This window comes from Lagenorhynchus albirostris, chromosome 7 (assembly GCF_949774975.1).
Source record: "Lagenorhynchus albirostris chromosome 7, mLagAlb1.1, whole genome shotgun sequence".
NCBI lineage: Eukaryota > Metazoa > Chordata > Mammalia > Artiodactyla > Delphinidae > Lagenorhynchus > Lagenorhynchus albirostris.
This window is the reverse complement of record NC_083101.1, coordinates 105,180,741-105,207,531: the sequence shown is the minus strand read 5'-3', so window position 1 is coordinate 105,207,531 and position 26,791 is coordinate 105,180,741. Positions and strand designations below refer to the sequence as shown.

Here is a 26,791-nt window from a genome sequence, read left to right as displayed (position 1 = left end):
TTAATTTTGCATCTGGAAGTTTGAACCTCTTAATCTCTCTTACCTATTTATTTCTATTTTTAACAAGAGTTTATTTTCCTTTCCAATTAATGTTATTTTTAAGGAGAGTTTTATAGGTTTTTAAAAGTTTTTATGTGATTTTATACTTCTCTTTTATTTTATGATACATTTAATTTTTTGCCATATGAATGGTATTCTCATTTTAATTCTTATTACTTTTACTGATCGTTCATGGCTGGCATGTAAGAACTCAATTTTTGTACATTGATTTTTTTCTATCTAGCAGTCTTGATGAACTCTCCTATTAGTTGTAATAGGTTTCCTTCAGAATGTCTTCTAATAATATCATCTGTGGACAGTGACATTTTATTTCTCCACTTCTAATCATTTTATCCTTTATTTTTCTTGTCTTATTGCATTATATATCATTTCCAGTATAGTATTAAATTTAAGCAGTCATAGTGGGTATCCCTTTGTTCTTGACGTTGAGGGAACTGTTTCTTATGCTACATCATCAACTATGATGTAGGATTTGGTTAGAACCCTTTATCAGATTAAAGAAATATTTTTCTATTTATAGTTTGGTAAGAGTTTTTGCCTTTGAATTGATGTTGAGTTTTTTAAATACATTTTTGGAATCTTTTAAGATTTGTTTTTCCCTGTATTCATTTATGTGTGAATTATGCTGATAGGTTTTCTAATGTTGTGCCAGGAAGCAAAAGCATTACATAAAAATCAATTTGCTAGACATATCTTTTTTTTTTTTTTTTTTTTTTGCTGTACTTGGGCCTCTCACTGTCGTGGCCTCTCGCGTTGCGGAGCACAAGCTCCGGACGCGCAGGCTCAGTGGCCATGGCTCATGGGCCCAGCCACTCCGCGGCATGTGGGATCCTCCCGGACCGGGGCACGAACCCACGTCCCCTGCATCGGCAGGCGGACTCTCAACCACTGCACCACCAGGGAAGCCCCTAGACATATCTTTTTAATGTTATATTTGAATCAGAAAGAACCAAAGTCTATTCCACTGCCAGAGAGAAAAGAAAACTGAACCTCTTTTCTCTGCTCATAGGTCTCCACAGTGAATATATGTGTTGATTAAATAGAAAAAGGAGAAAAATAGGAAAAAAATGTGATGTCATTTACAACTTACTTCATTACCACTCTTACCTGTAAAAAAGTTCCTTTATGGTGTGTACAATTCTCCTGAACAAGATTAAACAGCTTTCGGCATTAACTCAACCTAAAGGTTATAGGTTACATTACAGATATTTAAAGGTAGTTTCAGCAGTAAAACTGCTTTAGAGTGAGAGAATCTTATCACCTTTTTGTTTGTTTGTTTCTTTTTTTGAATGGAAGGGAAAACTCAACAAAAGAAAATTACTGCTTATGATGGATTGCAGACATATTTAATAATTTAATCTTTGCTTTACCTTATATTAGCCAGCTAATTAATTTTCTTTGTTCACTAGCTTATAAATTCAGTCTATATTCTTATCAACTCAAAGTATGGCCTTTTAGAGCAAATCATCTCTGCAAATTTTTCTTAGTCTCTGACAATTCCTTTCTCTCTGTAGCATAGCATGCTGTGGTGGTGAAGTGAACTCTCTCTGGATCTCATTCGCCTGGGTTCAAGTCCTGGCACAGCCTTTACAGCTTTGGGACCTCATAATTTCTGTGCTTCATTTTCTTCCTCTGTAAAATGGGAATATAGTTCCTACCTCATAGCATTCCTGGGAGGATTAAAGGAATTAAATGTAAAGTTCTTGCAGAGTGCCTGACATTTAATAAATACCATATCATAATAACTATGTATATTATAATTATTTTAAATAAGACTAGGAAAGAGAAGAACATATATGATGTTTTAGTCCATGGTTCTTTCTGCAAAAGACAGACTTAAATATTTCTCAAAGGCAACTCACTAAAATTAAATTTGCCATATGATGAAATTGCCAAATTTACCAAATGTACTAACTTGCCAAATTCTTTATTTTTTTTTATGAGATATAGTTGATTTGCCAAATTCTTGTGTTGTTGTTTTGTTTTGTGTTTTGTGGTTGTGGTGGGTTTTTCCCTGAAGTTTACAGTAATTCATACTGCTTTTGAAGATTTCTGTGAGGCTGGATTGGCTGGTTGTCATTTTGTGTTCATAGCAGCTTTTTAAGTGTTAGATTTGCTGAAATCTGAGGTCATAATATGAGTCTTCTTAATAATCGTTGTAATATTCAGAAACACATTTCAAAATCAGTAACCAGAAACCCCCAAGAGCTATGTATGAAAGGAGTATTAGAAAAATACCATTTGCTTGCTTAAGAGGTCAATAAGGAAGATTGTCTGTGCAAGGAGCTTGTGCCGGTGCTTTGAGAGTATGAAAGTCTGATTTGTATGCTCCCCTATAAGTACAAATATTCAAGCTGAGAAATCAACTTAAAGATTGATCTCAAGATACTTCTTGGGGACCTGCCTCAACCTGTTCTACGTAGAATTCCCACAGATGTAGCCCACCAAAGATGGACTCACCATCCAGAATTTTAAAACAACAGTAATGAAAGCCACCATGAGTTAGAATCAGCAAACATAACAAGACTCCCAAGAACTTCAGACAATTGTACAATCTGATGGAGATTCTAAAATTAAAACGTTAAAATGATCAAAGACATATACGAAGATATCAAACCTATGAAAAGAGCAAGATGCTGTTTTTTAAAGAGAACTTCTAGAAATGAAAAGCAGTCATTGAAAAGTTGAGTTAAATAGCAGACTTGACACCAATAAGAAAGAATTAGCAAATTAAGATAGAGCTGAGGAAAGTATCCAGAATGCACTGTACAGGACTATAAAAGCAAAATATGAAAGGATAATTTAGTTACAGAGACAGAGAGTAAAGTGAAACATTACAATGAGTATTTAATAGGCATTCCACTAGTAGAAACTAGGAAGAATGGAGGAGAAATCGTATTCAAGATGATAATGACTGACAGTGTTTTTCACAGTTGTCAAAGATGAGTCTTTATATGTTAAAAGTATAATCCCCCCCAAAAAAAGAAAATCATGCCAATGTACATCTTAATGAAAGATCAAAACATCAATGGCAAATAGATTTGAATAGCAACCTATAAGGGATTACCAGTTAGACTGGCAGCAGATATCTCATCAGCTATGATAGATGCCAGAAGACAGTTGGATTAGTATTTTTACCGTTCTAAGGTAACTTGCTACCCTATAATTCCACCACCATCACTGTTGAGGAGTAAATTGAAAATTAAGAAATTTCCAGACTAATAATGACTGAGAGTTTACATTTTGAACACCATTTAAAGGAAGTAGACTAAAGGATGTATTTCAGGAAAAAGGGAATTGAACCCAAGAAATGGGATACAAGAAGGATTGGTGAACAAGTAAATTGGTTAAAATGATAGTAAATAATCATTAACTGTGAAAAATAATGTAAAATAATTCATTGACTCTACAGTACTATTGTTAGGACATATCTTTCTTTTATTTACATAGCACTGAGGGAAAAAGCAACACTGAGAATTGAACCATGACAAGTTGCTTTAATGATGGTGTTGATCAGTACATGAATCTGTTATACAAACTTCTCTTTCTGGGCTTCCCTGGTGGCACAGTGGTTGAGAGTCCGCCTGCCAATGCAGGGGACACAGGTTCGTGCCCCTGTCCGGGAAGATCCCACACGCCGCGGAGTGGCTGGGCCCGTGAGTCATGGCCGCTGAGCCTGTGCGTCCAGAGCCTGTGCTCCGCAACAGGAGAGGCCACAACAGTGAGAGGCCCGCTTACCGCAAAAAAAAAAAAAAAAAAAACTTCTCTTTCCTTTTAAATTTCTTTTATCCACTCCAAGGAATTTGGCAGTTGCCTTCATGTGCATTGCTTCAAATGTGATAGGGAATCCTTTTGTACATATCTTGGTTACGGACCATAGCAAAGTTTCATCTATTTGTAAATAGCTTCCATAGTAGAAAAAAATCAACAACAACTAAAATTCAAGAACTCAAGAAATAACAGGATAACAATATTATTGAGAAATACAGAGGTAACTAGAAGAAATAACTGTAAGAGTCAAAAGTAGTTGCCTCTCAAATTGGTGATTCATTTTTAACTGTGTGTGTATATGTGTAAAATTTCATTTAAAAAAACAGAAGACTGGGCTTCCCTGGTGGCGCAGTGGTTGAGAGTCCGCCTGCCGATGCAGGGGACACGGGTTCGTGCCCCGGTCCGGAAAGATCCCACATGCCGCGGAGCGGCTGGGCCTGTGAGCCATGGCCGCTAAGCCTGCAGGTCCGGAGCCTGTGCTCCGCAACGGGAGAGGCCACAACAGTGAGAGGCCCACGTACCGCAAAAAAAAAAAAGAAGACTGTTGACTGAAGGAAAAATTGGTATAGCTATATTATTTAGAAATAAATCTAGAAATAGATTTTAAGACAAAGAGCATTACATAATGGTAAACCATGTACTAGTATTAATCCTAACCATTATGTACCTAGCAATATAGCCTCAAGGTGTATAAAGCAAAATATGACAGAATTACAAGAAGAAATTGCCAGTTTCTTCTCTCCTAAGACTCAAAGTAGGTAAGGATATAGGAGATTTAGATAAGATAATAAACTTAATCTGCTCTGTGTACAACAATTAGATTATATATTTCCAATTTTCATGCACACTGGATCATTTGTAAAAATCAGCTATTCACAGTGTACAGACCTACAAAGCAAGTTTCAATAAATATCAAAAAAGTATTATAAAATCTGTTCCCTGCCCACAAGAAAATTAGAAATCAGTAACCAAAAGATAACCATTTCCACCTTTATATTTGGAAGTTAAACCAAACACACACAACACACAGTTCTTTTGTAGCTCAAAGTAGAAATCACAATAGAAATTTCATTGTATTTAGAAATGAGTAAATTGAAAACACAATGTAAACTTGTAAAATATATCCAGAGCATCACTTACAGGGCTATCTGTAATCTGAATGCATATTTTAATCAGCTACACATCTAACTGCAGAAATTTAAAAAGTATAACAGATAAAACTTGAAATAGAACAATAAAACTCAGAGCAGAAATTAAATAGAAATTGAAAAGCAAACATATTTATGTTAATGATAATTGACTTGTTGGTTATGAGCTAAAGGACTACAACATTTTAAACTGTAAAGGAAGAAAAAATAAAATTAATAAAAGAGAAAGCAGTGCATTGCACCTGACTCAGAGAAATGTTACTGTATAGTAAAAATGGCAGCATTCACTAAATATATAGATTAAACGTAGCTTCCATTTACATCCTTAGAAAAACTTTTTTTTAGAATTGAAGTCTAGTCATTCTAGCTTATTTTCAAATATTACAAAGTAAAAACTTTACGGCATTGAGGTGAAAACGAAAAACAAAAAACCAGTGGACAGAATAGAGATTTCAGAAATATATTCAAACTACTAAAGGACTCAGGTGTTGAAAACCAAGGATAAGTTAAAGGCGAAAGGAGTTGCCTTTAATGAATTCTGCAAGGACATTTAGGAAAATGGACTCATGTTTTTGTCCCAGTTGTGCATAAGAGATCATTTTAGGACTATTTATGAAAACAGTATTTTCAGAGATCAGATTGGTTTGTCAACATAATAGCTATTCCTCAGAAGCGTGTCAGTATCAAAAGGAAAGCAACAGGGCTTCCCTAGTGGCGCAGTGGTTCAGAATCTGCCTGCCAATGCAGGGGACACAGGTTCGAGCCCTGGTCTGGGAAGATCCCACATGCCGTGGAGCAACTGGGCCCGTGAGCCACAATTACTGAGCCTGCGCGTCTGGAGCCTGTGCTCTGCAACAACAGAGGCCGCGATAGTGAGAGGCCTGCGTACCACGATGAAGAGTGGCCCCCGCTTGCCACAACTAGAGAAAGCCCATGCACAGAAACGAAGACCCAACACAGCCATAAATAAATAAATAAATACATTTTTTTAAAAAAAGGAAAGCAACAAAGAGAAAGGCAGAATATGGATAGTTGTTAAATCTGAGTAATGGGAGTTTACTGTACTAATTTTGCTTACCTGTATGTTTGAAATTTTCCATAATAAAACTTTTTTAAATGAAAGAGAATGAGAAATACATGTACTAAGTATAACTGATAAAAATTTTTACCCAAAAAATATAAACAATGCTTATATATGTTAAGCATATATAAGTTCTGAAACCAGATTTATTCAGTGGTAAAAAGAAATCAGCAGGCACATGAGGAAATATAGATAATAAATTATTACACAGAAAAATCTGCTGCTTTGTTATTAAGTAGAAATAAAATTAACATGAAAGCACTGCTGTGTGCTTATTAAGCTAGAAAAAATAAAAATTGTAAAACCTTATGTTGGCTACAATATTCGCTTCTGTACTCAGTAGTAACTGTATCTTCCTGGAGGGAAAACTAGCAATAGAAAAATATTTGTAAAATTATTCATTCCCTTTACCTAGTCTTATGGGATACACAGATGTCTAAAACATTAGTGAATGCCACACAGAATAGAATTTCTTCTCTAAAATCCTGTAAACTTAGGTGCCCCCCCCAAAAAAAATATTTAGGTGACCTCTTCAGCCTCTTAATGATTTTATAACTATAGCAACCATGAGCACATACTGTGTGTCAGGTTCTGTATCTTTTCATTTAGTCCTCACAACTTTAGGAGGGTAGCTTCTATTACTGCATCCTGCAGATAAGGAAGCTCAATCTTGGCGAAGTTAAGTAACTTTCCCCAAATCACACGGTAGTGAGCACAACCAAGATTTGAGCCTAGGCAGTCTTACTTCAAACTCCCTGCTTTAAATCATTGCTTCAAACTCCCTGCTTTAAATCATTGCTTCAAACTGCCTCTCAAAATTAATTCATTTATCAAGTAGTTGATTTCCTGTTTAGGGCCATTTAATTGCTCCTAGATAGCTGCTACTAACATGTACTAACATTATAGAGGCATTTTGGTGTAGATTCTAGATGGTTTTGACCATAATGCTGATGGGAATAAGCACTGAAACAGATCTTCTGCTATATTCCTGATGACATTGTAAATAGGCACAGCCTTTTTTGGAAAGCATTTTGGCAGCATATTTCAAAAGCCATAAAATGCTCATATTTTTTGACCTAGTTAATGCCACTTCTGGGAATCCTCTGAAGAAACAGTCCAATATGGAAAAAGCCTTGAGCACTAAAGTTATCACCACAGCCATGTTTGTAATAAAGCAACTGAAAGCAGCCCTAAATGTTCAACAGTAAGAGAATAATTAAACAAGTGATGGTATATTTACTTAGGCAGCCAATAAAATGAAGTGATATGCAACATAGACAAAACACAGCCATGAATCTTAAAAGCAGCATACAGAGCAATAGGTGCACCAAAATTATAGCTTTTACAAATATGAAAAAAGACAGGGACTGTAGAAATGCTGTGGGTAATATTTTTCTTTCTGGTATTTTTCAAATTTTCTGTCATATTTATTTCTAATTGCAAAATTAAAATCACATGATTACTTAATGTTTTTGTGTATTAGTCCCTACCTCTCGCTAGATTATAATCTGCTTGGTGACTGTAGGCCGCATATTAGAAACGTGCAAAGAGTACCACTGGAGCCAGGGAAACTTCGGGAACCTTGCCAGGTGCCTCATTTACTGGTGACAGTTACTCTGTGTCTCAGCAGACTGAGTTGACCCACAAAGTGAGCAGTGCACTTTGGGAAGCACAAGTGGGATCTATGGAGTCAGGAGACCTTGCTGTGTGTCTTTGGCTCTCTCTTCTCAGACAAGCCCTTCAAACTGTGTAAAACTCAATTTCCTGATCCATAAAATTGGAGCTAGTGAGATCAAGGTCTGGCGCTCTTTCAGTAGATGCTCTGAAAATGTTTCTCCCATTCAGTTATGGCCCTTATAAAGTGTTCCTCACCTTTCTTTATCCTTGGACGATAAGAGCAAATGTAAAGTCTGTTGGCTAACTTCCTTTGCCTGAAATCTTTTGAGCAGAAGCTTTTACATGTCCATCTTCTGTCTTCTGCTGCAACTTGTTATCCATGATTTAAAGATGAAGATAAAAAAGATTTTGTCATTCAGTGTGACTGGATAAATTTTCAGTTCTGTTTTAATCATATTTTTTTTTCTGATTATAAAAGTATGGTAAATGCTCATTGTCAAATGTTTGGAAAATGCAGAAAACTGAAAGGAGAAAATTACACCATAATCTTTAAACCCAGAAATAACCATTATATACATTTCATTTATTTTCTTTTTAGGTTTTTCTGAGTATCTGATTTTTTTCTTTATAAAGGGGAAATGTAGGAAAGTCCTCTGTCATGTTTGGGGCAGGTTTAACAGGGTGCTTTGTGTTCATTTTGAGATAGTTTTTCTTTAACAAATACGTAATTCTTAGATAGGGATAAAGACCAAGCTAGCAATAGGGAACCAGATGGAGAAGGGTGGGATAGGAATAGCTCTGCTTTGATTAGTAGGAAAATTTTTCCCGTAGTTCTGATACCTATCAAAGAATGAACTTAGGTAAAGAATAATTACCCAAATCATGCTTCCTGGACTTTTTAGTATTTTTTTTGTTACTGTTTTCATTGTAAGTAACCATGTACCCTTTCAGGCCATGAGTTGTGAATTGTGGATTGGGAAATATAATTATCTTTCACAAACTTGGAATAAAGAAGCTCGCAAGGGACTTCCCTGGCAGTCCAGTGGGTAGGGCTCTGTGCTTCCAGTGAGGGGCTATGAGTTCGATCCCTGCTCGGGGAACTAAGATCCCACAAGCCATGCAGTGCGGCCAAAAAAGAAGGTTGCAAAATACTCACAATTTCTTGGCTCCTGACCTTTTAGAACCTGCAGTTTTAAAAACTCATCAGTTCCTGTAATGTCTTCTGGAGAAAACTAGGAAATTTATCGAGTGACAGAACCAACGAGTAACGAAGACTTGGCGTGCGCTGCGGTGGCCGTGTGGGGGCAAGCACTGATGTCGCGCTACCCTGACTTGTGCTTAAATCCGAAAGAATGTGTCTGTCAGGAGATGGGAACCATTGACCCCTCCATCTTCTGGCCTTTGTTGTTCAAGGGAGGCTTCTACGGAATGAAGAAGAGAGAAGTGGGAGAAAAGGTCTTTTCTCTCTTCTTTCATTCACTGTCTTCAGAACCGCAGTCGAATTATGAAAGGTGACACAGGGTCCATCCCATGTAAATAATTTTCAGTGTGGCGTATCTGTCATCCCCACTCCATTGAGGAGGACCTGAGGGATGTTTGAGGTCAGTGTGCTGGTTTGCTTCATCACTCCCCTTTGAATACGCCTTTGTGGCTTGTGCCCCTTTGACTTCTGAGGACTGTGGCCACAGGCAAGAGGCTCTTGATTGGTTGGGAATGGGTGTCCCTCACTCCTGCCTAGTGTCTGCACGTCAGGGAAGTCACTTGTCCTTTGGAGTCATTTCTTCTGACAAGGCTGAGCCATCACCCCCTTACTGATGCTTGTTTGTTAACCCTTCCCAAGCATTTCCTCTTGGAGGAAAGTCACCCGACTTATTTACAGAGGAGCAAACCTAACCTGTAGCACAGTTTGAGGTTCCAGCTTAGAATTTTATTGACTTTACACAGTACTTAGGTCTGACAGGATAGTGAGAATTTGCAAGTGTCATGTGAGAGTGGAGCAGAAAACTACAGCCAGGAAACCTTCTGTTTAGAATAACCTTGGCCCCTCCAAAACTCTACTTGCCTGAGATGTAAGTTGGTACCCCGCGAAGAACTGGGTATGATCTGAGATTTTTGAGGATGCTGAGTGCTAGGGGAAGGGTATCCAGCACTGTAAAGGGAGGAAGCCATATAGAAAGTTAGCTGAATTTACACAGTGCTCTAATGAGAGAAGATGATCAGCTTTATTTAATTCACTTTATTTTTTAGGCTTTTTCTGTAACTGATTATTGACAAAAGTGATTTGTTTGTTTGTTTGTTTTTCAGTATTGCCTGTCAGGGCACCCAACCTTACCATGCAATGTGCTCAAATTCAAATCAACCACCATTATGCTGGACTGTGGACTGGACATGACTTCCACCCTCAATTTCCTTCCTTTGCCACTTGTTCAAAGGTATGTGCGGATGCATCCGAGACAAAATGAGCTTTGGTTTGCTGAAAAACGGTACACAATAGCATCAAGATGACCACTACCTTGTGTGTTGTCCTAAGTTTACTTTGTTCCCTTAAAAATGTTCTTCATCAAAATAATTTCCTTTGGCTGGGTTGATGGAAAGTGTTGTATTGATTTATTGATTGACTTCTTTATTATAACTTCTTCTGAGCTTCTGTTAAATGTTCCTGCAACTACTCAGTGCAAGTGAGGTCATATATATTTCATCTTTCTTGCTAATTCATGTAGGAGCTGATAAATGGTCAACTGATGAGCCCCACGAATTGAATTTTAGAATCATTTAACTGCCTTTGCGGGGACTTGCCATCATAGAGCCTGACATTTCTTTTTGATAGGTATCTGTGCATTATTTTCATACTAGTCAGCTGTAGATATCATAGAATCTTACATGAAGCCGAAGTCCGTGTCTTAAAGTAGACAGATTACCCCAGGCCTACAGGCAGCACTGTTTACTCTTACTAAGACCTTGTCTAGGAGATTGGTTTTCCAGCTTGCTGTTATTTAGAAGCAGCACTTTATAAAAGGAGTGGGTAACTTTTAGAAGCAGATATACTCCCAGCAGCAAAAAGTGATACCGCCTGAAGGAGGGGAGACAGAAAAGCTATCTAAAGCAGATTTAAGAGCTTAAAAGCATAACGAGCTAGTTAAACCATCTAACGTATCTCATTCACTGCTGAAGACTTCACTGTGTGCAATGATTATTCATAATGATAACCCTGTGAACCATCTAGGAAAAGTAGAATTAAAAATCAACGATTGGGACTTCCCTGGTGGCGCAGTGGTTGAGAGTCCGCCTGCCGATGCAGGGGACACGGGTTCGTGTCCCGGTCCGGGAGGATCCCACATGCCGCGGAGCGGCTAGGCCCGTGATCCATGGCCGCTGAGCCTGTGCGTCTGGAGCCTGTGCTCCGCAACGGGAGGGGCCGCCCGCTACCGCAAAGAAAAAAAAAAAAAAAATCAACGATTGACTTTTTTCTAAGATAAGGGATACAGTAAGGTGATGGGGACAAGGTCAGAGTTAATTCCAGATTACATTTTATGCATAGCTGATAAAATTCAGTTATAATCACATCCAGCACTTAGAAATACTTTTACCATCCATAGATATTATCCAGAAGGGGAAAAAAATGTATTTATAGTTGATTTAGGAACTGTAGGTGTCATATATATTTCTCAACAAAAATGACTGCATGTTTTTTATTAAAATAGCCTGATATCATTGTCTGTTTCCTTCCAAAGCTTAAAATGTTCATTCACTCGGTGTTAAGAATCTGCAGTGTCCTAGACCAGGGGATACAGACATGAAGAAGACAACTTTTCTTTCCTCATGGAATTTATAGTCTGTCAGAGGAGAAAGAATTACACAGTTGAAGATTTAATTATACTTGTGGTACAAAAAATAGCTATATACTTGTGATAATTACTAAAGAAAATAAAATACAGGGTATGCTGAGGGTTCCCAAATGGGGGCCTTCATGCTCTGCAGGGTCATGAATCATCTAGGTGTTCAAAACCTGAGTTGGGCACACAGTCCTAGCTACATGTTTTCCCTTTCCTGTTCATTCCTGTCTTTACCTAATTCTGTATTCTCAAGTGAATACAGAATCCACTTCTACTCTCTCTTCCCCTTGTCATTGTTTTTCTCTCAGAGGGAGGTTATACTAATGGGATGATTAACAGCCCATGGCAGTTCCTTACAAAAAGTGTCTTCATTTGCTCAGGCCAGAAACCTTGGAGGTCCACTTGGCTAAAATAGTATCCCCAGTCCCTCTCTGTCCCCTCATCCTGCTTTATTTGTCTTCAGAGCACTTCGCATTACATCATATATACATACTTGGTTTATATATTGTCTTTCTTCTCCACTAAAAGGTAAGTTTTATAAGGGCAGAGATTTTGTTTGCTCTCCACTGTATTCCCAGTGCCTAAAAGAGTTCTTGGCATGCAGTAGCTGCTCCGTAAATATTTGTCATAGGAATGAATCCCTTTGTCTTCTCTGGATTTCAACCCTTCTCTCCTTCTGCATCATTTTGCTATTGTAATCTTTCCTTTATCTTGAATCTTTCCATCTTGACTCAGTCCTTCCCATTTAATTATGCTGTCACTTCTAACTTAAAATGTAAAAAAAAATAAATAAATCTTTTTAACCTTCTCTCAACCCCACTTTCCCCTTCAGCATTCCTAACTCCTTCCCAGTCTTCTTTGCCCACACCAACCACCAGAACATCTTTCAGTAAATCACGAATGACTTCCACGTCATGTAGCTATAATACGCATTTGTCATCCTCACCCTCCTTAGCCACTCAGCATCACTCTCCTCCATGATAATACACTCCTGGTTTTCGTTACTTCTCTGAATCTTTCTCTTCTATCTACGTTGGAGATTCATTTTCCTCTAACTGGTCATCACACATGAGAATTCTTTAGTATTCAGTGCTTGGCCACAGAGGCTCTACCAAGGGAATTTAATAAATGTTCAGAGGGACTTCCCTGGTGGCGCATTGGTTAAGAATCCGCCTGCCAAGGCAGGGACACGGGTTCAAGCCCTGGTCCGGGAAGATCCCACGTGCTGTGGGGCAACTAAGCCCGTGTGCCACAACTACTGAAGCCCTCGTGCCTAGAGCCTGTGCTCCGCAACAAGAGAAGCCACCGCAATGAGAAGCATGCACACCACAACGAAGAGTAGCCCCCGCTCGCCGCAAGTAGGGAAAGCCCACGTGCAGCAGCAAAGACCCAACACAGCCAAAAATAAATAAATTTTTAAAAATAAAATAAAAGATAAATGCTCAGGGCCTCGATAACCATCCAGACAATAACTTACAAATGTGTATTTTTCGTTAAGTTCCACATGTGAGTTCCACATTCATAACCATAAATCCAAAATGCCTACTCGGTTTCTCTCCTCAGATGTGCCTTTGAAAGCACTTCAGACCTCACCGTACCCCAAACTGAGTTTATGATTAGACTTGGTCCAGAAGAGGAGAGTATACCCTCCCAGACCTGGTTTCCCCCCATGCCTCCCTATCTTAGGGAATGGCACCCTGTTATAAAAGCCAGAGAGCTGGGAGTTCACTTAGATGCCCCCTTCCTCGCTTCCCACATCCAACCTTTCATTAAGCATTGTCATTTTTACCTTCTAGATAGCTCTAGAATCCAGTTACTTCTCTTAAGTGCTACTGTGGTAGTCATCATCCTCTTTTACAGGCATTACTGGTAAAGCTTCCTAACCAGTTTCTTCAATTCTGTTCTTAGCCCTGTCTGAATCCAGAGTCTTCTTTTTGTGTAACTTTTTATTTTGAAATTGCTTCAGATTTACAGAAAAGTTGCAAGAATAGTTACAGACAATTCCCAGTTACTCTTACCAGTTACTAACATTTTATCACATTTGCTTTATCACTGCCTCTTTATGTTACATACGCATGTAGTTTTTTCTGACCCATTTGAAAGATAGACACCGTGCTCCTTTGCCACCTAAATACTTACGTGCCTGTCTTATAAGAAGGACATTCTCTTACATAACCACAGTACAATAAAGAAAATCAGTTAACTTAACGTCGATACTATACAAGTATCTGAGCTGTGTACCTTATGTACATTTCCCAAGTTATACCAGTTCATATTTCACTGTAGTGCCTTTTATAGCAAAAAAGAAAAATAACTTACTGGTCTAGGATCCAATCCAGATCACACATTGCATTTGGTCACGTCTTTAATCTCCTTTAATCTGGAAGAGTTTCAGTCTCTATGTCTTTCACGACCTTGCCATTTTTAGGAGTGCAGACCAATTATTTTATATAACATCTTTCAATATGGGTTTGTCTCACGTTTCCTCATAATTAGGTTGGGGTTACTATTTTCGGTAGGAATACCACACAAATGATGGTACGTGTTATCAGAAGGCACTTGATGTCAATTTTCTCCAAAATCACCTTTTAGAAATACAGATCTAATCTCGTCTTTCACCTGTTTAAGACCTTTCAGTGGTTTTTCCTTTGCTTTTAAATTTATTTATTTATTATTTTTGGCTGCGTTGGGTCTTCGTTGCTGTGTGCGGGCTTTCTCTAGTTGCGGCGAGCAGGGGCTACTCTTCTTTGCGGTGCGCGGGCTTCTCATTGCGGTGGCTTCTCTTGTTGCAGAGCACGGGCTCTAGGCGGGTGGGCTTCAGTAGTTGTGGCACACAGGCTTAGTTGCTCCGCGGCATATGGGATCTTCCCAGACCAGGGCTCAAACCCGTGTTCCCTGCATTGGCAGGCAGATTCTTAACCACTGTGCCACCAGGGAAGTCCCTTCCATTGCTGTTAGGATAAATACCAAGTCAGTCTTGGTACATTAGGCTTTATGCCTCTCTTCTAGTATCTTGCTCTTGTCTTTTCTTTCAGTTTCAAAGAAGTCTTATCTCCTGCCTGGGAGCAGTCACACAGATTGTTCCTTCAGCCAGGAAGGCTCTTCACCCCTCCCTGAACCCACCTTCCCTTAGTCTATTTAGCAGGAGCTCCTCTCTCAGATCATTTATGACTCCAGTTTCTATATGGGAAGGACAGAGAGAAGGCATTTTAGTTGGTTGAGGGGGAGGGTATATATAGGACCCTCCTTGAAATTTCATTTGGATAACCTTTTTTTTTTTTTTAAGATATCCATGCCAAAGCCTGGTGAGAATGGTTGGAGGAAAGTCCTGGGCCTTGTAGCTGTCTTCTTTCTTTATTCCCTCCGGACCTTGCCCCTTGACACAGTTTCCCCTTGACTCTGCTACCATCCAGATGTCAGCTTGTTCTTCAGAGACTCAAGAAGAACTGCTGCCTTGATGCTGCCTAGACGAGTCCCTTGTTAGGAGACTTTGTGGTGCCTTGTGCACTGTGTGCTGCCTCATCATTCATAACAGCTTGTTCTCTGTGTGATTACTTGATCTGTCTGTCTTCCCTAACCCCTCAGGAGGACAGGCGCGTTTTGCTCATGGTCGTATCACCAGCAGCTGAGTGCTCGACACATAAATCAAGATTCATTAATGAATGGGTGAAGATGAATACCTTATCCTCCTTCAGTACTCCACCAAATGATGAGGTTGTTTCCTGTCCCTCTTTCTGGAAAATCGCCCTCTGTCTTCACCTCGTAACTCCTGTTCCCTCTCAGATTTTGTAATCATTAGGAACAAAGTAATAAATCTCTTCCTCTTTGGTAGCTTAAAGTTTGCTAACTCTTCATGGTTTGGTCATTAACTTGTTGGTCCCCAGTAACAAAATATTTTCATCTCTGTAGTCAGCATCCATTTGCCATCTGATGACGCATTTGTGTGCCCCTTTATCATTGGCACTGTTGTTATAACATGGTCTTGCTCTCCTTTGAGCATTCAGTACCATCTACTAGCAATTTCTTAAATCCAGAATAACTACAGATACTTCATAGAAGGCTTTGACGTTATAAAAAAATGTTTAGCAAGAGTTAAAACCACAATACCTGAAATTTTTACTTAAAAAAAATTTCTTTTTATAAGCAGTGTACCATTTCTTCTTTTGTTTTTTAATTTTGCTGCACCAGGTCTTAGTTGTGGCACGCGGGATCTTTTTTTTTTTCAGTTTTAGCATGCAGGCTGTTAGTTGCAGCATGCGGGATCTAGTTCCCTGACCAGGGATCAAACCTGGGCCCCCTACATTGGGAGTGCAGAGTCTTAACCACTGGACCACCAGGGAAGTCCCATAAGCAGTGTACCATTTCTAATCACTTGATGAGGACAAAACTAACTGAATCAGTCATCTGTAATTTGGAGGTTGACTTGTGTGTGTCTGATGGAGAACAGACAGGATGCATGTCCTTTGATCCAGTTCTCTTTGTAAAGGGAAGTGGATATTTACAACTTCTTTTAGAGAGTTAGTGTGCATGAAATGAGAACAGTATTCGGATTGTCTTGTCATTACACTTTTATTAGAATGCTTGGTTTTTTAATCTGATCTGGTAGTAAATAATATTTTTTAAGAAGTAAGAAGTCTATAAGTGAAGGTATATATGTGACTGAAATGAGATGGGAATTAAACAGCTAATGGTAATAGAGTTTTTTTCTGGGAAAGCTCCCAGAGTTTTAAAAAAAGTTTTTCAGGTATAATTTATGCCAACCAAACTTGATTCTCCTAGTAGTAATTTTCATTCTCAAGAATGAAATCCAAAAATTCTCACTTTTTGATTAATAAAGGGAAAATGTAAACAGAGAATCTAGGCAAGGGGTATGCGGGACATCATTGTACTTACATTCTTACAGCTTTTCTATGAGCTAGTAATTATGTCAAAATTAAAAGTTACCCCTTAAATTCTCACTTTTTTTCTAAAATTAGATGCATTTATATTTTATTCAGGTTTTTAATCTTTCCTAGAAGATTGACAAATATTCACATATCTATGTTTCAATTTGACTTTCGTACCTACCACCTAATTACAAAGTCAGAATTTGATAAACTTATTTTAGAGAGAGGATCCAGTACTGTACGTTAACTTGGTTTCTGATTATAGAGTCTTTTAGTCCCACGCCCATACTTTGCCTTTAATTTTTACTTCACAGACTAATTTTGTGTTGAAGTGCTAAATCCTTCTGCCATCCAACTTGTACTTCTGTGTGCTTTTCTTCATATATCACCTTGATCGTTAAGTTTTTCTTTTTACCAGCATTCTTTTTTCTCCAGAGTTATTTGCATTTTCAACCTCCAGTATTGGTCAACCAATAGCACACAGTTAAATCCTGAGCTTACCAGAGTGAATGATTTCTGATTCAGACTTCTTTAATGTAATGTATATGTGAAATTAACCTCACCTTCTAGAAATTACTCGCTTAGGTATGTATTTCGTAACGCTTAGGAAAACTAGCTTCATTTTCCAGAATTGGAAACTCAAGCCGCAGGTAACAAGTTGACTAATTCATTTATAAGCAATGAATCCAGAAGGTGAACTCAAGCAGAATTCAGGTTTTTATTTGTGGTGAATTCTGGCTGGTAGGCAGCTTAAGTGCTCTTGTCAGACACCTGACCCCTCTGAGTCTGTTTTGTCATCCACAATATAATGGTCCCATTCGGCCTTCCCCTCAGGCTTGTTGTCAAACACAAGCAAGGTGAAGTCGGGGCCAGTGATGGGAAAACTGTACAATGCTCTAGTGTCTCATCATTCTTTTTTCTCTTAGCATAGCATTCTTTTAATTTTTTCTTTTTCTCTTAGCATAGCATTCATTCTGCATAGCATTCTTTTAATTTTCCCAATTTAGCGCAAAACTATTTGGCTTTTTAATGTTCCACTGCCACTAATTCTTAAGCTTGATACCACATGGTTATTTTTCATCTTTTTGATTAGTATTTTGGGTAGGCATTGCTGCCAGTAATTTCAAACTGTTTTTCACTTTATGGAGCCAGTACAGTCACCGTGAAATCACTGAGGATTATAATCTATTTAGGATAATTTAATCTTTTGTTTTGCAGTCCCAGGCTGTCTAATCTTCCTGGCTGGTCCCTAAAGGATGGAAATGCTTTCTTGGACAAGGTAATGATTAGCTGAAGTGTATCTACACCCACTGGAAAGCCATCTTGTCATACCGGAGCCACCCGATAATAATGTGACTGATGGGCTCATTATTTCCCCTGTGTCTTCTCCCTGAAAAATCCCATGTAAAGTCTTCAGTACTTGGTAATTATTGTTTTTAAGAGCCTTTTAAGGAGTCTCAGTGTTCAGGTACAGATCCAGTTTTCTCATGTGTAAAATCTAAGAACTTCTGCTGCAAATACATTTTACCACCACAAAAAGAAAACTATTATTTTTAGAATTGCAATGAGAGTTTCAGTGGTGATGCTTATTAGAGAATTCCATCTAGCTCGTTTCTTCTTTTTTTTTTTAAAAAAGATTTTCTTTTGATGTGGACCATCCCCAAAGTCTACTGAATTTTTTACAATACTGCCTTTTCTTGGTTTTTTGGCCCCAAGGCATGCGGGATCCCAGCTCCCTGACCAGGGACCGAACCGCCCCCCGCCCCCCATCAGAAGGTGAAGTCCCAACCACTGGACCACCAGGGAAGTCCCTAGCTCATTTCATTTTGAGGCTGTACTGACTCTCCACCTGTAAGGAGTGAACTTTTTTTTTTTAATAACTTTAAAATCCCCCCAGACATTGTGAGTTTTAAACTGCTCTGTCAGGGGTCAAATCAGCTAGGGCTTTGTAAAAAGTCTGAGTCTTATTCTTTGGGTGATAAGAGGCCACCAAGGGTTGCAGCGGGCAGTGTCTTCCTCTGCTCAGACCGCTTTGGCTGCCATGTGGAGAACAGACTGAGGAGCTGAGTGTTTAACTGCCGGGCAGTGTGCTTTTGGGGGAGTGGGAGGGAAGCATGTTTTCAGGTAAATATGAACAAAGGGCCTTCCAGACTATGATCTGTGATCCTGGTAGCCTGGAGTGGACACTCCTATAGGTTGTGAGAAAACAACATAGTTCTAGGAATCTAGGATTTGGGGTCCTATTATGACTTTAATCACTAACTAGGCCTAAAGTAAATGACTCAAATTACTTTTTTTTTCAAGGCTATTAAATTTTTAACATTAGATTATCTTCACAATAATTCCTTCCTCAGATCAGTTTCTGGGCATTTAACGTATACGTGAGAGACCAGAGATACAAAAAAATGTTAAAACTATAATCTAGTCAAATTTTCTCCTGAAAAAAATCAGAGGGTAAAGGAAGATTAAAAACTGTCAAGCTTATCCATGCCATTCTTAGGCCTCCAAATCATTCTTCCTCTCCCCAGTTTCAGAATTGAAAGACTGAATAAGTGTAAGCATCCTTAAAATGATTCATCTGAATTGGATAAGGCATTTCCTTCTTGTAATTGGTATTGTTAAATAAAGAGGTGCTCTTTTTACAGAATTAACTCCTGTACCTACACCCCAACCTCGAGTGCAAGCCAAATGCATGATTTGAAACCAGATTTCCCTCATAGCTAACTGTAAAAATTATGTGACAATCAAGAATCTGTGCACTTGATGAAATTTCAGCCTAACTCTCTGCTGGCTGTAAATCATTGTTCCCTGAGAAAGGCTCAGAAGCATCCCATTACCTGTGCATTGTGAGCAAAATGACTTGCATGTCTATGTGGGAGCATTTCATTAGGAGGGAGTGGTGAATAAAATAGAGTAACATTGTAAGTGCGTGGAATGGCAAATATGCTGCTCCAGGCCAGGCAGGATGAGAGCCTCAGAGGAGGCTCTGTCATGTGAGGTACACATACCCTGGTACATGGCAATATGGCGAAGAAGATTACATAGTCGATTTAAGGCCAGGCAGCGCTTATAAATTTCCCATGATTTGTCTTTAATCATCTTTTACCTCATCCTAAGGGAGCTGGGAGTCTTCTTCCATTAAACATAATTGCTCATTTGTTTTTAGCTAGCAGGTACATTGTAATTAAGGATGGTTTTCAGGGCTTCCCTGGTGGCATAGTGGTTGAGAGTCCGCCTGCCGATGCAGGGGACACGGGTTCGTGCCCCGGTCCGGGAGGATCCCACATGCCGCGGAGCGGCTGGGCCCCTGAGCCATGGCCGCTGAGCCTGCGCGTCGGGAGCCTGTGCTCCGCAGCGGGAGAAACCACAACAGTGAGAGGCCCGCGTACTGCAGAGAAAAGGAAAAGGAAAGAAAAAAAAAGAATGGTTTTCAGTCTCTTTTTGGCTCAGCGCTCTACTGGTTAAATGGTACTCATATAAGGAGAGGAACCAGAGTTTACAGTGGAAGGCAAGGGGAGGAAATATTCTATCAAGGTTCTGATAGGAGACTTGTAAAATTCAAAAGGAAAATAACATACAGTTAATACCTTATTTTCAGGTAAAGATTGAGAGTAAAATCATTCAGACTCCAGTATATAAATATAGATACATATATATGAATATATAGAAATTTATGTTTGGTGACTAATGAAAACACAATGGAACAAAGTTCTAACAGTATTTTTCTCTTTCCAGAAAGAGGAAACTGTCAACCAAAATCTATCTTTTAGTGGTTTCATTATAGTCATAGATAGCTTTAACTTTGGAGCAAAAACTCCTGCATAGAGTTCAGTATAAAGTGTCATCAAGGGAAGGCAGCAACTCTGGTGGCCTCCTGGGAGCGTTGTAGCAGACTCTGTTGGTGGCCCACTCCTGTCTCTTCAGTGTCCTATGTCATAAATCCAGCTGCCAATACCTGTATGGCTTTGCCTGGCAGTTTTTTCCTAAAGCTGCCCCAAATGCACGAGTTGCTATATAAATATCCCAGGTCCCTTGCCCCTGAGTGGAATAACTCCCAGGTATATGTTTGATACTGTTTCTTAGAGTTTCCCCATGGGAGTGACTCCCTGTTGCCCACAGTGGTATGTAGCTCTGTAACATATTCGTTATCGGTCACCTGCTTTTCCCTTTATTTATCACTTGCCCTTCCTCCTGCTGGGTTTTTTGTTGTTCGTTTGTTTGTTTGTTTTTAGCACCTCCCTTATAAGCTTTCACACACCCTTTCTCAGGATCTGTTTGTGAACGAATCCAAAGTAAGACAGGCACATTAAATACTGTAGGTCATGGGCAGAGTGGGAGCTACACTAAATTCTCTCTTTGTAAGTACACTTTTTTCTTTTGAATGGTGGTGGTGGTGGTTTAATCCCTACCCTGTACTCTTCATCTCCCTCCTTATTTGCCCCTCAAACCTTGGTAGGAGGAGAAAGGGGCTCTAAATCATTTGTCTATGCCCTGGACTCCTAACCTAATTGCAGAACAAAATCGCTGGAGGTGCTTGTTATAAACACAGGTTCCATGGCCTCATCCTTAGTTTCTCATCCCTTAGATCTTAGGTAGGGCCCAGGAATCTACTTCCATCAGTGTTCCAGATCATTCTGGTATTGCTGGTATGGTCCATCTAACAATTATTTGGAAAGCTTTGGGTCATGAGTTATGGAAGCAGCATGTGTCCACACATGGCTTCCTTGAAGAGGCATCAAGAAATGTGCATTCAAGTCCTGAGTCAGCCACCAGCCAGCATTTTTTTAATCCTAAATAAAACATTTAGCCTCCCTGAGCTTAAACAATGAACAGTTGGCCTAAATAAGCTTCCAGCTTCCCTCCAACTCCAGCAATCTGTGATATTTCATGGCAAGTTTGGTTTGGGGATGAAATTTCTTTGGCGCTGTATCTATTGGATATTACTTCCTAGAATTTTTTCTTTTCATGTCTTTTAGGAGCTAAAGGAGTGCTCAGGTCATGTATTTGTGGATTCTGTGCCCGAATTCTGCCTACCAGAGGTAAGATTAAAGTGAATCTTGTTGTAGAAACAAAGCATATCTTATCATCTCTCAAACTGAAATCAGGAAATAATTTTCAGGGGCTTAGCTTCCTGTTTTCAAATTGAAATGGATCTGTTATTCTAGGCACTTTGTTTTACAGCTAAAATATCATTTAGGAGCTTTTTATATTGTCTGTAAATCACTGAAGTCACTCTCTTCTTCCCATCCCTAGCTTTTTCTATAATCCACATTGACAGTCACACTGGAGCATAGTTTTGAGCAAGGTAAAGAAATATCTCAAGCCTTTTAATTTTGTAATTACAGTCATCCCTCGGTATCTGCGGGGGATTGGTTCCAGGAGCCCCTGTGGATACCAAAATCCACGGATACTCAAGCACTTTATATAAAATGATGGAGTGCAATGGATAGAGGTTTCACAGCCACAGATACAGAAGGCCGACTGGATAATGCCTGTGTCTTAGGTTAGCCATACTTTTTCTAGTCTTGGGTAATTGGGAGTTGCTGTTATCTAGCCAGTATAGTAAACTGTAAAAATTCTTGCTGACTTGAAATGACATATGGAATATTGCTTGAAATTCATGGATTCTGAACTGAGTCATGGATATCTGTCGCTTACATATTATCATCACAGTGAGACTTGTTATAAGTGTTTGAGTCCAGTTTCATTGTTTTAAAGGAAACAAAGATCAGTTTGCATTAGTCTTAAAGGAAACTAATCTCAGCTGACAGGCCTAATCCCCAGAGTGGCCTAGATGGAGTTCTCAGCTCACAGATGAAGTATAGGGAAGCCAGTAGCCAGTCCAGGGTTCCTGAGGAAATCAATAAGAAGCTACCATTCTATTCTTTCCGTGTGCCCAGGGGATGTCAGTGCCTGTCGAAAATACTTTCACATTTCAGTGCCAGAGAAAAAAGAAATTGGGAGTGCTGTGTCCCTTATTTTTGTCCTTTCTTCCTCTCTCTCCTTCCATTTCTACAACTTCCTTTGATATCCTTTAGATAAACTTTTTTTTTTCTCTCTTTGAAGTAGGTGATGTGCCCTTTTAGGACACCAGAGTGAAAGAGAGGAAGAAAAACAAAGAAGGACGTGGTAATTGAAATTGGCAAATAAGGGAGAGTTTGAGGTAAACTAGTAGGAACAAGTGTGAAGGTAGACAGTTATTGAGAATCCTGAGCTCTCCCTAACTGCTAATAAAATCTTTTTCGTGATCTTCATTTGTCATTTAGGAGTTGGTGGGGCAGTTCCCCATCTGTTCAAAGATTCCTAGTCATAGGTGCTACATTTATTGTCCGTTTACTGCCTGTGGCACTGACTGCTGCAGCCTTCAGCTTGTGGCCCTCAGTGGAGGATACCTGGCTTGGAGCTCTGGTGACTTTCTGACTTGCTCCATCAGCTACTAAGCTTTGAAATTAAACAGTCACCGTTTCACAGTTCACCTTTGCCAAGCTAAAGCAACACTGTTATATTTAGGGTTCTAAAGCCATATAGGTTTTTTCAACTAGTGTCATAATTTGTGGTTAATGACAAGTTGTTAGTAGTCACTATTTTAAGGGAAACCAGGGCGCATTGTATGATCAGGAGAAAATATGAGAGTTGTTGAATTAGGAGAGAGGGACTTACTACGCTGTCCAATCTTGGCTGACTTGTGGCTGAGCCAGGCAGAACTGAAGTCCCAGTCCTCATGGAATTTATAATCTAGTGCAGCTACCTTAAATATCTTTGTATTCCCCCAAAGTCTACACTGTAGACTGTGCATAAAGTCTAGGACAGTATAGTAAGCAACCAATAAATTATGATTGTTTTGACCCAATTCATGGTCTGTAGAACCCAAGTGTCTATATATAAAAGTTTAAAATTAAAAGTCTTTATGGGATTTCACTGAGTGAAAGTATGCAAGTAAACATATAGATGTAAATATATAAACATAGTTTGGGTGTTAAATTTATTTCTCAAGGGAAAATTTTTTATGTAGGCACTCTTGATATATATACAAGCAGAAAATACATATATATATATTTTTTTTTCTCCCCAGCTGTCCTCACCAAATTTCTTACCATTCTAGACTCTATGGGTTGTTTCTTAAATAGTAAAGAGAAATTTCTAATATTCCTACCCAGTTTCTGTATAGGTAGAAGGAAGGTAGGGATGCTTTTGGGTTTTACTGTTGCTTCAACTCTTCTTCCCTTGTTTTCTTCTGGATGTATCACTCTGCTACTATGTCTTAATCTTCTCATTTGTTTAAAAATGCTTCTAGAGAGTTGGTGGGGAATAGGAGCAGCAGGATGTCCCATGACCCTTTGTTATGTGAGGATATTGTCTTGGAAGTGCAGTACACAGCATGGAGTTAAGTTATGTCCTTAGACATTTTATTCACACAGATTCCCATTGCCCCGGTGGTGAGCAGCTTCTGACCTCTAATCTCCACGCTGTCCTCAGGAGCTGATTATGCCTTGGCTTTATTAAATCAACTTACTTTACACATAAAGTCAGCAACCAGAAGATACCCACAGCCAAAATGGCACACTGTCTCTGTTATTTGCAAAGAGGGCACAGACATCTTTGTTACTTCTACTCCGTGGGGGACATAGTAGCTCTGTGACCCATTCTGCTAACTAAAACTCTTTCTTGAGTTACCCCATGCTGTCCGTACTGTACCATACAGTTTCCACGGGGTAAGTTCCGTGAGGGAGAGCTCAGAGACTAAGAAGATGTCTCTGAACCACTGCATCTCACTTTTCTCCACAGAGGGTGCTGCTTATAACGATGCAGTCCTCCAACAACAGTGCGCCAAGGCCTGTTATGTCCTGGCTACCACAGCGGGGAGGGCACAGAGCTGAGTCACACGGGACTCTTGAGCTCAGAGACATTCAGTTTTGGGGGGACAAAATGATAACTTTGAGCTGCCTGCCTTTGTACAGAATAATAACTGCCACGAGAGGGATATTCATAAAGTGCCTTGACAGTTCAGAGGAAGAAGTGGTTTCTTTCGTCTGGGCAAATAAGGAAGGCTTAGTGGGAGAAGAGAATTGAGCCTTAAAAGGCAGGTAGGACTTAAATTTATGGGAAAAAAGTTCCCTTCTACTAAAAGAGTTTTCATAAGAATTTACCAAACATGGGTAGCATTTTTTTCTCACCTGCCAACCTGTCTTTTCCCTTTTCACATGACCTTAATAATGGAGTGAAGGGTAGAGCGGGGGTTGTGATTAGGGTAGAACACAAGAGTATAACCTCCTCTTATGACTCTGCCACTACGTTTGCGGGGGGCTCTATACCCAACACTAGTGGTCAGAAGTTACTCCAAAAACAGTTGCCTCCCACATTTGACTTCTGAAGAGCTGGTTTCTGTGTGCCTCTCCCTCACGGCTGATACTGTGCTGTCTGCTTCGTGTTACGTGGTTCCCCCTGCCAGGCAGCAGCTGCTGAAGTGTCCTGTTGTCGTTCATCCTCACACGTCTGACTCGCAGAACTCTGTTTTAGTAAAATCAGAGCACCTCTGGCGGACAGGCTACGCTCTCATCTGTAGCCATCCTGTCCTGCCGCGTAATGTCAACATTAGGAAATATCCTAAAAGGAGAGAATAGAAGTGTTGCAGGAAAGGCATCATTATTCTGTAGTACCAAAGCCACTCCTCTGCATTCTGGCAACATCATTTTTCAGTCCCATCACGTTGATCTATGTGCCCCGCACAGATATCTATCATTCCCTCCCCTTTCTTTTCAGACCGAGCTAATAGATCTGTCTACGGTAGATGTGATCCTCATCTCTAACTATCACTGCATGATGGCTCTGCCCTACATCACTGAGCACACGGGGTTCACAGGCACGGTCTATGCCACAGAGCCCTCCGTTCAGATCGGCAGGTGAGAGCATTTCTTCTTGTGCCATTAGAGAGTGGCTGGCGAGCTCCTCCCTTCAGTGGTGACTGTTAATAGAGCGTTGTGCGAGGTGGGATTGTTATTTCCCTCTGAGCAGCTGACCCAGAGAACAGGCACGAATAGACAACTCTCCAGATAAAACAAATGTTCTTTGGAGTTGCCTAGAGACTGATGCTGCGAGTAATGGTCGTTAGTCTTTTTTAGAAAAACGGGAACAGGGAGTTTGCAGAGACAGCTCCTCTGTGCAGATGATACTAATTAGGGGAAGTATCATTCAGTAGGATGCCACCAGGATGCAGTGCAGAGAGCTTCGGGAGAGAAAGGAACACAGCATATTTAAGAAAAGAGGAAGAAATTTTACTACTTTGCTTTCAAAATTTCCCCCCTCTTATGGTTTAGTGCAGACTATAAATGGGGACGGCTTGTAGAAAACAGGGTAATTAGATGGTTACGTTGTCTGTACTGTTGACATAGTGAAACTCGGGACTGTATGGAATAAAAACCTCAGAGCCCTTCTTTGACTCTGAGAACGCTGTGCTGTCTCTTCCCCTGCCCCTCCCAAGCCTCCATGGGACAGATGGTTGTTTCAAGTAACCATAGCATCATTTAGTGAAAAGAAAATTACCCCAGAAGAAAAGAATTGTGTTGAAGCAAACAAAGAAGTATGGTATAAGGTAATACTATCAAGACCCGAAATATGGGATCTAAGTGCTTTGGGTTCTAGAATCTGACTGAAGTCCAATACGATGGAATTATCAGAAATGAAACAAAATATGTCCTTGTTTTTGTGTCAAACCATATTACCTGCGGTGTGTACAGAAAAACATAAAGGATCTGAGGAAGAGACATTGTAGGAAAGTAAAGCACTCAAGGTGATTTAACAGTTTTGGTGAGAGGACAAGCTGAAAACATTAGATTCTAGTCTGAAAAAGTTAAAGCCTGAGGATGGACATACCAGACACTTCTCCAGAAAGCTACAGCCAGAACAATAATGAGCCTGGATCCCGGATCTTAGAATACTGGAACTGGTACTGCTCCTTCAAGATGAAAGACAATTTAAAAAAAAAAAAATGAAAGACGATGATAGTGTTAGGAATAAGTAAATAAGTGGAAATGAAGTTGTTCGGCATTCAAATGCTAATAAATTTATGGCTTGCCATGTCTGTGTGTTTATTGGGAGAGGATTTAAGTCAATGTGGAACATCTGTACTGGATTATGTAGGGGATTCAAGATGTTGAAAGTCTATTTCTAGCTTTTTGGTCGTCCCCTAGCCATCCAGGGCCCCATCAGTGCTCTGTTCCCATGTATTCCTCATCGATCCAGTTGAGTGAGGCATCTCTTAGATTCCCTCAGTTGTGATTCTGTGGTGATCCAGCTTGTGATCTGCAGAGCCTGTCCTCTGGCAGGTCCTTGAGTTGGAGTTTTAGGATTAGGCCTTCGAGTATTCTTCCATGTGGAATTTTGTTAATTCCTAAAATG

General features: G+C 39.6%; 1 protein-coding gene across 4 annotated transcripts in view; it reads left to right on the top strand.

The window, feature by feature from the left end:
* The window catches only part of INTS9 (integrator complex subunit 9), a 111,615-nt gene that overhangs the window by 21,778 nt on the left and 63,046 nt on the right, over nucleotides 1–26,791 (top strand). For 3 of the 4 annotated variants that reach the window (XM_060155772.1, XM_060155769.1, XM_060155770.1), the window contains 4 exons: nucleotides 9,982–10,109; nucleotides 17,615–17,675; nucleotides 21,373–21,435; nucleotides 25,157–25,296. In XM_060155772.1, the coding sequence (XP_060011755.1) occupies nucleotides 9,982–10,109; nucleotides 17,615–17,675; nucleotides 21,373–21,435; nucleotides 25,157–25,296 (392 nt within the window). Of the gene's footprint in view, nucleotides 1–9,981; nucleotides 10,110–17,614; nucleotides 17,676–21,372; nucleotides 21,436–21,649; nucleotides 21,702–25,156; nucleotides 25,297–26,791 lie in introns of those variants that run through there. The other variant, XM_060155771.1, reaches the window with a different exon arrangement.